The following is a 15273-nucleotide window of genomic DNA, read 5'->3' as shown; positions in this document are numbered from 1 at the left end:
ATCCTGGGACTACAGGAATGTTAATTTGGGTATTCCATTGCTGCCACAGGTCACGATACCCCAAAATTACTGTAATATTAGCGACATATGGCCCCAGTTTCCCTCTTTGACCTTCTGGCCCAATACAGTCAACCAACTTTGAGCTTTGCTTAACTTGAGATATGGTTCCAATTCATAGTAATGGAACATATGCCTCTTGAAGAGACTAATTTGGATGCCAAGATTCTGGAGTAATGAAAACTCATACCCCCACTTGTGTCTAACAAACCAACAATTACAATGCCATTTATATGCACTCTTAAATTTGGTCTTTGATTGTTTATAAAAGTTTGCCAGAATATATGCTTCCTATTTCCTATTGGAATTTTTGACTCCATGTTTATGCCATCATCTACAACAGTATGGTCCCATGAAGAAGGCTCTGGATTCTTTAGTTTTCCTGGTACGACATGTCCTCCATAGTGACTGGGATGACTGGGCCACTTTTGGCTTGGGTGCCTGTGAGAGGCCCCTCAAGGAGTTTCCCAATAGTATTGGCTTGCCTTGTCTCTCTTTTGCTGATCTGCATTCATTTGTCCAATGTCAGCCTTTGTCACATCTTCTACATATACCTGAAGTCTGACTCCTCCTATTCTTGCCATTCCCAGAGGAGATATTATTCTTTTTTTTGTAATTTTATTAAATTATAAAAGTTTCCATTTCCGCCCCTCCTCCCACCACCCTCCCACTCCCCCCACTCCCTCTCCTCCTCCCTCTCCATCCCTAAGAGCAGTCAGGGTTTCCTTCTCAGTGGGAAGCTCAAGTTCCTCCCCCCTCCCTCCAGGTCCAGGAAGGTGAGTGTCCAGACGGACTGGATCCACAAAATCCAGTATATGCAGAGGAAACAAGTCCCAGTGCCATTGTCAATGGCTTTTCAGAAAGACTCCAGCCAGCCACATTCAGAGAATCTGGTTGGATTGCGTCCTCGTTCAGTCACAGTCCAACTGGCCTTGGTAAACTCTCATTAGATCCGTCCCCTTGTATCAGTGGGTGATCACATTCTTCGCAGTCCTTATTTCCTTTTTCATTTTCTTCCTCCTTCTGTTCCTCATTTGGACCTTAGGGGCTCAGTCCGGTGCTCCAATGTGGGTCTCCATCTGTATCGCCATCCATCGTGGAATGAAGGTTCTCTCTGATCTTGCCGTCTTTGCTCACGTTCTCTTTCCTTCTGCTTCTCGTTTGGACCTAGGGAGTTAAGTTCAGTGTTACGATGTGGGTCTCTGTCTCTATCTCCATCCATCGCCAGATGAAGGTTCTATGGTGATAAGCAAAATATTCATCAGTATGGTTATGGGCCTAGGCCATTTCAGGCACCCTCTCTTCTGTCCAGAGAACAGTCTGGGGATCTCCTTGGACCTGTGATCCCATTTATAATCAAGTCTCCTGTAAACCCTAAGATGACTCCCTTAGTTGAAATATATTCTTCCCTGATCTCATATCCATCCTTCCTCCCTCCCCCCATCCCAGTCCATCTAGCTTTTCCCATTCCTCCCCTACTCCCTTCTATCTAACCCTCTCCCCTTCCAATAACCATTCCACCCCCCCCCATGCACCCGAGGTTACCTGGGACTCCTGTCTATTTCCAATCTCCAGACAGATAGCTACATGATTTTCTTCAGGTTCACCTTCTTATTTAGCTTCTCTAGGATCACAAATAATAGGCTCAAAGACCTTTAATTATGGTTAGAATCCACATATGAGTGAATACATACCATATTCCTCTTTTTGGGTCTGGCTTACGTCACTCAGTAAAGCGTTTTCTATTTCCATCAATTTGCATGCAAAACTCAAGATGTCATTATTTTTTACTGCTGAGTAGAACTCTAATGTGTATATGTTCCACACCTTTATTAACCATTCTTCTATTGAGGGGCACCTAGGTTGTTTCCAGGTTCTGGCTATTACAAATAGTGCTGCTATGAACATACTTGAACAAATGCTTTTGTATTATGATAGTACATCTCTTGGGTATATTCCCAAGAGTGGAATTGCTGGGTCCTGAGAGTGGTTGACTCCCAATTTCCTGAGAAACAGCCACACTGATTTCCACAGTGGCTGCACAAGTTTGCATTCCCACCAACAATGGATGAGTGTTCCCCTCATTCCACATCCTCTCCAGCATAGGTGTTTTTGAGTTTGGCTATTCTGACAGGTGTAAGATGATATCTCAAAGTTGTATTGATTTGCATTTCCCTGATCCCTAAGGAGGTTGAGCATGACCTTAAGTGCCTTTTGGCCATTCGAAGTTCATCTGTTGTGAATTCTCTGTTCAGTTCAGTACCCCATTTTTTAATTGGGTTAATTAGAGTTTTAGTGTTTAGTTTCTTGAGTTCTTTGTATATTTTGGAGATCAGACCTTTGTCTGATGAGGGATTTGTGAAGATCTTCTCCCAGTCGGAAGGTAGCCTTTTGGTCTTACTGACAGTGTCCTTTGCTTTACAGAAGCTTCTCAGTTTCAGGAGGTCCCATTTATTCATTGATTCTCTTATTGTCTGTGCTACTGGGGTTCTACTTAGGAAGTGGTCTCCTGTGCCTATGTCTTGTAGACTACTTCCCAATTTCTCTTCTATCAGGTTCAAAGCGGTCAGATTAATGTTGAGGTCTTTAATCCATTTGGACTTGAGTTTTGTGCATGGTGATAGATATGGATCTACTTTCATTCTTCTACAGGTTGACATCCAGTTATGCCAGCACCATTTGTTAAAGATGCTTTCCTTCTTCCCTTGTATACCTTTAGCTCTCTTGTTGAAAATCAGGAGTTCATTGGTTTGTGGGTTAATATCCGGGTCTTCTATTTGATTCCATAGGTTGACTTCTCTGTTCTTATGCCAATACCAACATGTTTTCAATACTGTAGCTCTGTAAGAGGGTTTGAAGTCAGGGATGGTAATGCCTCCAGAAGTTCCTTTATTGAATAAGATTGTTTCGGCTATCCTGGGTTTTTTATTTTACCATATAAAGTTTATTATTGTTCTCTCAAGGTCTGTGAAGAATTTTGATGGGCTTTTGATGGGAATTGCATTGAATCTATAGATTGCTTTTGGTAGAATTGCCATTTTTACTATATTGATCCTCCCAATCCGAGAGTAAGGGAGATCTTTCCATTTTCTGGTATCCTCCTCAATTTCTTTCTTCAAAGACTTAAAGTTCTTGTCAAATAGGTCTTTCACTTCCTTGCTTAGAGTTACTTCCAGATACTTTATGCTATTTGTGGCTATCGTGAAAGGTGATGTTTCTCTGATTTCCCTCTCTGCTTCTTTATCCTTTGTGTATAGGAGGGCAACCGATTTTTTGGAGTTGATCTTGTACCCTGCCACATTTCTAAAGGTGTTTATCAGATGTAGAAGTTCTTTGGTAGAGTTTTTGGGGTCACTTATGTACACTATCATATCATCTGCAAATAACGAGAGTTTAACTTCATCCTTTCCAATTTGAATCCCCTTGATCCCCTTATGTTGTCTTATTGCTATTGCTAGAACTTCAAGCACTATATTGAAGAAGTATGGAGAAAGTGGACAGCCTTGTCGTGTTCCTGATTTTAGTGGAATGACTTTGAGTTTCTTTCCATTCAATTTGATGTTAGCTGTCGGCTTGCTGTAGATAGCTTTTATTATATTTAGGTATGATCCTTGTATCCCCAATCGCTCCAACACCTTTATCATAGAGGGGTGTTTAATTTTGTCAAATGCTTCTTCAGCATCCAATGAAATGATGATATGGTTTTTTCTTCCAGTTTATTTATATGATGGATTACATTGATAGATTTGCATATGTTGAACCATTCCTGCATCTCTGGGATGAAGCCTACTTGATCGTAATGGATAATTTTTCTAATGTGTTCTTGGATTCGGTTTGCCAAGATTTTATTGAGAATTTTCGCGTCGATGTTCATGAGTGAGATCGGCCTGTAATTCTCTTTCTTGGTTGTGTCTTTGTGTTGTTTTGGTAACAGAGTAACCATAGCTTCATAAAGAGAGTTTGGCAATGCCTCTTCATCTTCTATATTGTGAAATACATTAAGGAATATAGGTCTTAGCTCTTCCTGGAAGTTCTGGTAGAATTCTGCATTGAAACCATCTGGTCCTGGCCTTTTTTTGGTAGGGACATTTTTGATAACAGCTTCTAATTCTTCGCGACTAACAGGTCTATTTAGATTGTTCACCTGTTCTTGGTTCAACTTTGGTATATGGTACTTATCTAAAAATATGTCCACTTCTTTTACATTTTCCAATTTTGTGGCATACAGGCTTTTGTAGTAAGATCTAATGATTCGCTGAATTTCCTCTGTGTCTGTGGTTATGTCCCCCTTTTCATTTCTGATCTTATTAATTTGCATGTTCTTTCTCTGCTGTTTGATTAGTTTGGATAGGGGTTTGTCAATCTTGTTGATTTTCTCCAAGAACCAGCTTTTTGTTTCATTGATTCTTTGGATTGTTTTCTGTGTTACTATTTTGTTGATTTCAGCCCTCAGTTTGAGTATTTTCAGTCTTATACTCCTCCTGGGTTAATCTGCTTCTTTTTTTCTAGAGCTTTCCATTGTGCTGTTAAGTCTCCAATGTGTGCTTTCTCAATTTTCTTTAATTGGGCACCTAGTGCTATGAACTTTCCTCTTAGCACTGCTTTCATAGTGTCCCATAGGTTTGAGTATTTTGTGTCTTTATTTTCATTAAATTCAAGGAAGACTTTAATTTCTTTCTTATTTCTTCCTTGACCCAGGGGTGATTCAGTAGTTGAGTGTTTAGCTTCCATGAGTTTGTTGGCTTCCTGGGGGTAGCATTGTTGTTGAATTCTAACTTTAATCCATGGTGATCTGACAAGACACAGCTGGTTACTAATATTTTTTTGTACCTTTGGAAGTTTGCTTTGTTACCGAGTATGTGGTCAATTTTCGAGAAGGTTCCATGAGCTGCAGAGAAGAAGGTATATTCTTTCCTATTTGGGTGGAATGTTCTATAGGTGTCTGTTAAGTACTTTTGATTCAATACCTCCAATAATTTTCTTATTTCTCTGTTAGGTTTCTGTCTGATTGACCTGTCAATTGGTGAGAGAGGTGTGTTGAAGTCTCCTACTATTAGTGTGTGTGTTTTGATGACTTCCTTGAGTTCTAGAAGTGTTTCTTTTACATAAGTGGGTGCCTGTATATTAGGGGCATAGATATTCAGGATTGAGACTTCCTCCTTATGAAGGAGTTCCTGTTATGAGTATGAAATGTCCATCTCCATCTCTTCTGATTGACTTTAGTTTGAAGTCAATTTTATTAGATATTAGAATGGCCACACCCACTTGTTTCTTAGGTTCGTTTGCTTGGAAAACCTTTTCCCAACCCTTTACTCTGAGTAGGTGTCTGTCTTTGTGGTTGAGGTGTGTTTCTTGTAAACAGCAGAATGTTGGATCCTTTTTTCGTATCCAATCACTAAGTCTGTGCCGTTTTATAAGTGAATTGAATCCATTGATATTAAGTGATATTAATGACCAGTGGTTGTTGACTCCGGATATTCTCTTTTTTGGGGGGGTGGGTAGTTGTGTGTGTTTCCCTTCTTTGAGTTGTGCTTGTGTAGGGTCGCTAGATATCTTATTTATTGTACGCAGTATTGGCAATGTTGGATTCCTTGGATTGTGATTTTCCTTCTAATACTTTCTGTAAGGCTGGATTTGTGGCTACGTAGTGTTTAAAATTTTTTTTTATTCTGGAATATTTTGTTTTCTCCATTGATATTGAATGATATCTTGGCTGGGTATAGTAGTCTGGGCTTGCATCCATGGTCTCTTAGTTTCTGCAGTACCTCTATCCAGGACCTTCTGGCTTTCATGGTTTCCATAGAGAAGTCTGGTGTAAGTCTGATAGGTTTACCTTTATAAGTTACTTGACCTTTTTCCTTAGCAGCTCTTAATATTCTTTCTTTAACTTGAATGTTTTGTGTTTTGATTATTGTATGGCGAGGGGATTTTTTTTGATCCAGTCTATTCAGTGTTCTGTATGCTTCTTGAACTTTCATAGGATATTGTTCTTTAGGTTGGGGAAGTTTTCTTCTATAATTTTGTTGAATATATTTTCTGTGCCTTTGATCTGCAATTCTCCTTCTTCTACCCCTATTATTCTTAGATTTGTTTTTTTGTTGTTGTTGTTGTGTTCCTGAATGTTTTGAGATGAGAATTTGTTGGATTTGCTGCTTTCTGTAGTCAGAGCATTTATTTTCTCTATGGTGTCTTCAGAGTTTGAGATTCGTTCTTCTATCTCTTGTATTCTATTATTTATGCTTGTTTCTGAAGTCTCTGTTCGTTTACCTAGATTTTCCATAGCCAGTCAGCCCTCGGTTTGTGTTTTGTTCACTAGTTCCATTTCAGTTTTCAATTCTTGAACTGTTTCCATTACCTGTTTGATTGTTTTCTCTTGGTTTCCCAGGGTTTCATTTATGGATTTACTCATTTCTTCAAACTTTTTGTTATACTTCTCTTCCATTTCTTTACTCATTTCTTCAATCTTTTTGGTATACTTCTCTTCCATTTCTGTACGACAGATTTTCACCTCCTGTTTAAGTTCCTTTATTATTTTCATAACGTTCTCCTTAGAGTCGATTTCTTCTGGAGTAGGGTGTTCAATTCTTCTAGTTTCGTGATCCCTGGATTCTGGTGATGTCATGTTGCCTTTCAGGTTGTTGGAGGAATTCTTGCATTGGCGCTTGTCCATCTCTTCCTCTCTGGATGGAACTCCTCAGCGCTGAAGTAGGGATTGTTGGTATTCCAAGGACACAGGAGTCAGAAGGGCAACCTTGGTGGCAGGGTAGCGTCGAGTGGAACTCAGAAGATCCTGCAGCATAAGCTGATGGGGGAGGCTGTGCTCTCTTCCGGGACAGTCTACCCCATAGCCCAGACTCAGCTCTCTGGATAGAACTCCTCACCACTGAATTAGGGACAGCTCTCTGGATAGAACTCCTCAGCACTGAAATAGGGACAGTTGGTATTCCAAGGACACAGGCGACAAAAGGGCGACAGTGGGGGCAGGGAAGAGTCCCGTGGAACACCGAAGACCCTGCTGCAGAAGCTGGGGGGGGCTGTGCTGTCTTCTGGGACAGTCCGCCCCAGATAGCCCAGACTCACCCCTCTGGTTGGAACTCCTCAGCCCCGAAATAGGGACAGCTGGTATTCCAAGGACACAGGAGACAAAAGGGCGACAGTGGGGGTAAGGAAGAGTCCTGTGTAACACCAAGGACCCTGCCGCAGAAGCTGGGGGTGCTGTGCTCAAATCCCCTTTCAATATATAGAGAGATCCATTTTATAACTTCTGTTACTCTAGAGAGCCCTGACTAATACACAGGCATGGAGAGAGGGCAGTCTAGAGCAGTTTGGGTCTCATAACAGTCTCAGCTCACTTACAAATTATCAATGGTCCCCTTCCCTTAACCTCAGCCTTCCCTAGGTGCTTTTTCACTTCAGAGGACTCAACCCTCCTCCTCCACATCATTCTGACTTAATTTTTTGGCATGTTTTATTTCTCATATTATTGGGTATGGATGTTCAGGAGGGGAAGGACCATTCTTGGTCAGTGCTTAATTCAACCCTCTGTGGGTGAAGCAGTGAAAAGATACTAATGAAGCAGAGAAATCTCTAGTGTTGGAAAAAAGAAGTGCTGAATGGCTTCCCCTGTGTCACAGGAGATACTCATGGAATTAAAACTCAGCTTCTGCTCAGTTCAGGGAGAAATAATTAGCAAAAAGGCAAAGTCTATGCCAGTGACATCAGCAACCCTTCTCTGGAAATTCTATTGTATCCTGGAGAGCTCTTGGAATCCTGTGATGTCACTTGTGTTGTAGCAACACCAACTGCCCTCAGGACATTCGATCAGTGGCTATAAGATTCGCTTATAGACATGTTGTCTAGACTGAGGCATCTATTTGGGAGAGAGAATGGACCGCATGGAGAGACCACAGTGAGACAGAAGGAAGCAGGCCCTAGGTCTCAGTGGAAAACAGGGAGAAGTAAATTGTTCTGGGGAAGACGCAGTGAGTTCAGGGAAGGGAGATGGGGCACTTTCTGGATGTGGTGGGAGCAAACCCCTATCAAGGATTCATGATGATTAGTTTGGCTGAGTCAGGAATTGACAAGGCTATAACTGCTTTGTTGGGTACCCTCTGTTTTCATTCTGAGTGGGGAAGGAGGCCCAGAGGACTTAACGAGATTTCAGGTTCATCACCTCACTTCACTTCTTCTGCGGTCCTTTAGGTTGCATGTCACTAATATTAGGGAAAGGAGAGTGCCCTGGTGAAGCTTGAGATTCTCATACTTTACATCACCGCCACCAGCAGGGCAGGAGCCACCAAGTGGGGCTGTCTTTCAGTTAGCTCTAAGGTTTCCAACTTACCCCCAGTGGGTGGCACACAGGTCTCCAGTTCATCCTGAGAAATTAGAGCTAGCTAACCTGGGCAGGGATCATTCCCATCCTGCCAGCTCTAGTTGTCCTGGGCTGCCAGTGAGGATGGCTTTGTGGATCTGGTGACTATGTTCTGCCCCTGCCTGACTTCCCTATTAACATGCAAATCTGAAGCTCCCAGAGTATAACATGAGAAAAAAGTGGATCTGGGGAAGGCATGGTATGTGCTAAACAGAGAACAGAGGGCTTCCTGGAGGAGGTGAACATGAGCTGGGCCTTCTGGTAGTGGGACTCAGCAGCTGGGAGCTTCTGGGAAGCAATGGACCTATACTGCTTCTCTGAGATTCCAAAGAGCAGACCCAGAGTCTAGAGTTTCTGATGGTTATTTGGGAGAATAATGAATTGTCCAGGCTGCAGATTCTTTTCTGAGAGATCGTTCATTTCATTATGAGTGGAAAAGAGGACAGGAGGAAGAGATTGACTAATGAGAGTCTCTCTCTAGCTGGGGTGTTGCTGTACACTTCATCCTCAGTGGATTCCTTCAGTTTCCATGGGAATCTGATGCCAATAGGAAGGGAGGGAAACTCCCCTGGCTATACACCAAGGCTTCAGCCATTAGATGCTCTGGTCCTGGACACATGTGATCAGGATTCAGTGCTGCTAATCACTAGGGACAACAGAACTTACCTGCATCACATCAGATGTGAGCTGACACTGTCCTCCAATTCTACTTGGCTGGGCTAGCTTATGCCTTCCAGGGCCAGGGGACAGCAATAGGGAGTGATGAGCATGATTATCCAGAGGTTGATGATACAGAGCTCAGGGGTCCCTGACTGATGAAAGTTGCCCTGTTCTTTGGAAGTTTCTCTGGGTTTTTAGCATTTTCTCATCCTTAAGCTTCTTTGAATTCAACATGGACTCTCCTGGCCCTATGCCATTCAAGAATACAAGTTTATTTGTCTTTATCTGCCTGCAGGGACTACTGGGGAGGCACCATTCAAACTCTCCACCTTCACTGAGAAGGAGCAGCAGATGAAAAAGTTGGAGGAACTCACCAATCAGTTACATCAAATGACATGTGAGGCAGATGAGCTGCGTGAATTCTTGGCCAATTATACCGACAAAGATTTGAACACCAGGTAGTCACCATGCCCAGTTCTCTGCTGACCATCTTGACACTGCAGAAGCAATCACAGGTTTTCTGAATAACAGGAGACTGAAACTCCAGGTTGTTCTGGTGCCTAATTTTCCTAAGTACATTTGAGATGCAGAACTTGGAGCCTCGGTCCGAGTAAGATAGGAACAGAGGCTGTTTTGCTTCCTCCAAATGAAAAGCAGAGCCTATGGCCTGAATCATTCTCTGTGGCTAAAGACTGTAGTATGTGAGCTCTCCACATGCATTTCAAGAGGCCTTGATAGGTGTTGGCTTGTTGGAGATGCTAGGCACTGTGAGTTTGTGGTGAGTCTTTGTACTTGACCAGCAGACAACTGTGAGCTAAAGGCTCCTGGAAGCAGCTGGAGAGACCTGGTCCCATTCATCCATCTGAGTGTGATGCTGAAAGGCCTGGAGCCCATTGCTGGTCCTCTCTGCTCTTGATCTTTATGCTCTCAGACAATGCCACCTCCCTGCATTTCTTGGGCATCCTGATTGCATGTGGTGTATGTGTGTGTATATGTATGTGTGAATGTGTGTGTGCATGTGTGTGTGTATACGTGTGTATGTGTTCTCCTGGGAGTCTGGGTCTGTGGCATGGCTTGAGGATTTTGAATTCTCCAAGTTTTGAGGTGATGGCACTTCTGAGGCCAGGGAAGCCCGTGTTGAGCAGCACACCTCTTAGCCACTGTGCTGCCCTTGGTGGAACACTGAAATCCCCTGTGGAGTTTAGAAAGTCATTCTAAAGTTGGGACTCCTCCCTGGAAATACTGATTATGTCCTCTGGTCCTTTGTGCAGCAATAGACACCCAGGAATTAGAATTCAGGAATTAGGCACCCGGTTCTGAAGACAGGAGAAATGTGATCATAGGCTTCTGGTGGACCTAATTAGGTGGCACAGATTCCTGGGATCTTCTTAGAGAGCCAATCTAAGCCCACTGAGGGTGCTCATGCTCCCTCTCTTTAGACTCCTGACTCTTCTGTTCTGGGGGCAGGATAGGAAGTATAATAAGCACCAGAAGGTCCCAGTGTATAAGTGCCAGGCTGTGACATGCACTAGGCTAGGGCAATGTGTAACACAAGCCTCATTCATGTGATCCTAGCTGATGTGTTCATGGTATTCTTTTCTCCTGGGGCCATGCTCTACCACAGGCTGAATTTTGAGTTTGAGATGCTCAAAATGGAGCATAACCAGGTGGTGAATGACCAGCTGAAACTGCCCAGGGAGATCAGTAAGGCCGTGGACAAGTGCAATCAGCTGATGGAAGAGACCGAATTGGTCGGGTAAGTGCCTGATTAGCTTGAGAGGGGCCGCTTCTGCCCTCACTTGTCTTGACCCAAAGTGAAGGCTCTGGTTCCAAACTGTCTGCCTCTTAGCAAGCAGCCTAGCCTGTGGTCGTCAGATTTGTCTCTCCTAGACTTGGGTTTGCTAAGTGTGAAAAGACACTGAGGCCCTCCCATTCTTGTCCTGCCAGCCTTCCAGGAGCCCTTAGAAAAATGGTTCACATCATGAAGAAGATACTTGGCAGCCCAAGGCCTATGGAGCTCTGGCAGGGGCTTCATAGAGCTGGTTTCCATGGGTTCCATAGACAAAGTTTACTCCTGTTGCGAGTTCTGCGCTCCTTCAGAGAATGTTTGTCCTCTTCCTGTTGAGGCTTTCCTAACACCATGAACAGTTAAGCACAGGTGGGGCTGCACCCTGTTCTCTTCTCAGAGGCACAGGATACCTTTTGGTTACCAGGGCTTTCAGAAGTAGTTTGAATCTTCCTGGAATTTGCTTATTCTCTGGGTTTGGCCTGCCTCTGAGTGATGCTGGCTTGGCTCCTGAGTGTTCCAGTCTTGGGCTGTGTGGGGCTTTTCAACTTTTCAGTGCTGGTAGCATATGGACGTAGGCATGGCAAATGGAGGCTGGCTGGGGCTCACCATTTTTTGGTGTTGGTCCAGTTACCGCCACGGCCAGGTCCTACGAGATTGGACTCAGTTGAAAAAACAAGTACATGTGTTGAGACTGAAGAACAGGTTGCTGCGGAAGGAGAAGACTGAACTGCAAGAGTCCTGTGAGGAGGTGAAGAGGCTCTTGAAGGAGGTCCATGAGAAGATCTGTGGCCCCTGTGCTGAGCAGCAGCAGGTAGGCTGTGGCAGGGGGGCATTCTGCCCACCTGTCCAAACATAAACATACAGACACCCATGTAAAGATCCATCCACCCATCTAGACTCCCACCTACATCCCATCCAGTTGTGCTTTCTGTGGTCATGCACAAGGTTCTCTGTAGAGCTATCCTCCTACAAGAAACCAGATGTTTGGCCAGCAAAACCTCCTGTTCTGTTAGAAGCCAGAGAACATTCAGAGATGCGTCAGTCACGTATCACACCTCCATGACATTACGTTCAGAGGGCTGCTATGCAGGGAGCTACTTAGGGAAGAGCACAGAGCTTTCTTTGATGAGGTCAGCACACCTGGCTCTTTTCCTGTTCAAGGGTCATGTGAAATCACAGGCGGGAAGCAGCTTGCAAGGACTCGAGCCAAGTGAGTGGTTCTCATTGTCAACTTTTTGAGCTGCGTATGTTCTTCTTTCTTCCTGCACCCCAATGTGTTCTCTTCCTTTTGCAAAGCTCTTGGTTCACAACAACAGAAGCCCGAGTAGCACCTTTTCACTCCTGTTTTCTGAGGGTGGTGCTTGACATTTCTCCCATCCTGGAGCTTCCAGTCTGGTGCTGACTGGATGACCATGAATGTGGGATGACTGACAGCCTGGGGGTTGGGGTGATTTGAGGCTTCAAGAGAACATTTTCTCCAATCATCTCAACATAGGCTGACTATGCTGTATGCTCCCCTAGGCATTGTTAGACCCCAAGGGATGGCTAGCAATGCTGAGGCTCTCAGTTGAGCATACTCTAAATTCAACTGTTCATTCACCGTGATGTCCTCTTCATTTTTTCTGCTCACTTCTGATTTCTGGGGTCTGTGTGTATCTATGCAGGACTTGTATAAATGGGTGCAATGGTGAGTATGTTTGCAGGTTACATAATGAAATCCGGTGCTGTCCTCTGTTGTTGACTCCCTTATTCTCTTGAGCCCAGGCATTTCACTGTACCTCAAATTTTCTGTCCATGTTTCGTGTCCACCTAGCTGTCTAGAACAAGTGGACAGAAAACTTCTGTGACTCAGTGGCTGTTAGGTATTAGCAGAGGCAAAAATATTTATCTGCAAGAAATCCTTGGAGCAAACCAAAGAAATGTGGTACATAAAGTTTAGGAGGAGGCGACTGTGGCAAATCAAGGTGTCTGAGAGGCAGGATTGGCGGGATGAGGTTTGTGTCCCTTCTCTGCTCTGGGTGAGAGGCGACTGCATCCTTAATGGTCAGGTGGCTCACTATGTCTTCTCTGTCCCTTTTTGTCATCATACATATTGTCTGTTACCATTTTCTTTCCACCTTTGCCCAACATTGGCTCAGTTATCCTTGGCCTTGGAGCTTGGCCTGGATTTTATTTCATGAGAGATTCTGATGTGCAGTGTGCTTCCAGCATAACTCAGTCCAGCAGAGTCCCACAGCCATGCCGTGACGTCAGAATGGGGCTGTCTCAGTGCACCCACACCCACTTAGGCTCCCTACGGTCTAAAGCACTCACCATGTGCTGTGTCTGCAGCACTCAGTAACTGCTCTTATTCAGAGTTGTTCACTCTGAGTTAAAATCAGCCTCATGGAGGACTGAGAGAAATGAGGACCCTCAGACATTGCTGGTGCTGTAAAATCATACAGTGCAGTGAGAAGCCACACACAAGTCTTCAGAAATTTGAACTGCAATCCCCAGGTGACTCAGTCAATCCAGAACATGAAGTAGGTGTCCACAGAGAAGCGAGGGGACATCCAGGTCTTAGCAGCATTCCTTAGAGTAGCCTCAAAGTAGAAACTACCCAGATGTCCATCATTCAAAGAGCGAAAAAGTACAATGTGGTTGAGCCCTTCTATGGAATATTGTTCAGCTTGAGATAATACATGTAATCACTTGGCACTGACTTAGACATTTGTTACTCAAAGAAATCGCACCGTTTTCTTCCTTCTTCTGACAAAAGTTAACTCCTCAATAATATCCTGGTGATTGATTGTTCCTTATATTAGCATTAACTGGGTAACTATACAAGTTATTGTATTACACTGTGTTTGTATGTGTACATTCACATTCATGTGTATATTCATGAGTGTATGTGTGTACATGGGAGTGGCTAACCCTCCAATGAGAACACAATCTTCTAATGAACAGGAGCAAGAAAGCCTGGATGAAGGACTGAAGAATGTCCTGAAGCAGAAGGAGCTGGTGACCCAGCACGGGGACTTGGCAGAAAAGCTGCAGCCTCATGTCAGTGTCCCTGAGATGAGGTAGGAGCCCAGCTGGGAGGAGCAGTTAGAACCAGGTAGCTCACCTGTACCTGGATTCTGTCCTTTTGGGGACTCTTGCAAGCTGGATGTCTCTCAGCTGCAGTCAGGGAAAGATCACCTCAGGGTATTGATTGTGCTAGACCAATAAAGAGCTTCTCCAGAAAACACTATGTCTGATCGTTCGTATTTCTGGGAATTGTGTACCCTTACTCCCTTCTGAGCTCTCTGGTATCTTCTCAGTTCCTTGTCCCCTGTGTCTCCCCACAAATCTCCCTATGTAGTCCGAACCCGAGAAGCAGGGGAGTTAGTTGTGGAGGACACTGTGTGCTCCTGCTACTCTATTTTCCTTCCAGAACATCACCTTTAGACAGAAGTTCCTGCCTCTGGGCAGATCTGCATGCAGCACACTCCTGCTCATTACAGGCTCTCTGCCGTGTGCATTGGTTATAAGAGAAGATTTAAGAGTTGGGGAGTTGAGTGCAGGAAGGTTTCTTGCTGTGTGAATAATCAGAGCCTAAACTGGAGTGCTGTGTAGGCTCCCCTAGAGGGTCTACGTTGAGTTTCCCAGGTTGTGCCCTCTCACCTGGTATCTAATCAAGGCCATGCAGATCTGTCCTGATCTGTTACTCAGGCATTGCGGAACTGTTATTTTTTTCTAAAATAATGTATCTAGACAACAGGAGAAATGTGCTATATTTTCTTACCCAGAACAGTGAAGTTCTCAGTTTATCTTCTAGCAGATTTTAAAAGCTGAGGAAAAAAAATTCCAGGCCCAGGTGCACTCTGACCCTTCTCCCTTGGGGAATGCAGGGAACAACCTCAGCTGGAAAGTAATGATGGATTGTCCCGCTGAATAGAGCTGGTTTCGGCTCAGTAGCTACCTTAGCAGGTCTCCACCAGGCCTGCTCCCTAACTGCCTTCCTTCTCTAGGTCAGAAAATCTCCAGTCAGAGCTGGAACAGGTCACAGCCCAGGATGAGAGCTTCCTGCAGACAGAGCTGCAGCAGCAGGAGCACTAAGTCTCACAGGCAAGTGAGCCACCTTTGCTTCCCAACCCATGCAATGGCATTCATAGGGGGGTGGGAGGCTTTTGACTTTGGCTCCTCTCTGTGAATAGGCTCTGATTTTTTCTAGCCTGTGGTGTGCCAGGCTGCTTCTGGGACTGACTGTCTTTCCTTCTTACACAGCTGCTCTTGAGAGAAGTGAGGAGGTCAAAGAAGCCACAGACAACTTGTGTCCATGGCGTTCTCCACCCTGGCATCAAGGCCTCCTCCTCCTCAGAGGACACCCTGCAAGGCCCTGAGAAGGCGTGGCTATTCTAGCTTTGAAAAGGCC

At 44.4% G+C, this 15273-nt stretch overlaps 1 protein-coding gene across 1 annotated transcript; it reads left to right on the top strand.

Moving 5' to 3' along the window:
- The first annotated feature begins 7620 nt into the window (after positions 1-7620).
- LOC148120105 (disks large homolog 5-like) lies at positions 7621-14957 on the top strand. The gene is made up of 6 exons (XM_087895866.1): positions 7621-8039; positions 9384-9546; positions 10713-10844; positions 11505-11688; positions 13824-13939; positions 14870-14957. The coding sequence occupies exons 1-6, from the start codon at positions 7907-7909 to the stop codon at positions 14955-14957; spliced, it is 816 nt and encodes a 271-aa protein (XP_087751992.1). The 5' UTR covers positions 7621-7906.
- Positions 14958-15273: the final 316 nt, after the last annotated feature.

The sequence above is a fragment of the Myodes glareolus genome, chromosome 12 (genome assembly GCF_982192425.1).
Source record: "Myodes glareolus chromosome 12, mMyoGla1.1, whole genome shotgun sequence".
Lineage (NCBI taxonomy): Eukaryota > Metazoa > Chordata > Mammalia > Rodentia > Cricetidae > Myodes > Myodes glareolus.
The sequence above is the reverse complement of the archived record's forward strand: the minus strand, read 5'-3'. Positions and strand labels throughout refer to the sequence as shown.

Bases quoted from the DNA above. Each gene is read 5' to 3' on its own strand.
- LOC148120105 (XM_087895866.1), top strand. From the start codon at position 7,907: ATGTTGTCTAGACTGAGGCATCTATTTGGGAGAGAGAATGGACCGCAT. The intron at 9,547-10,712 runs GTAGTCACCATG...GCTCTACCACAG, and splicing joins GACAAAGATTTGAACACCAG to GCTGAATTTTGAGTTTGAGA. The intron at 11,689-13,823 runs GTAGGCTGTGGC...TCTAATGAACAG, and splicing joins CCTGTGCTGAGCAGCAGCAG to GAGCAAGAAAGCCTGGATGA.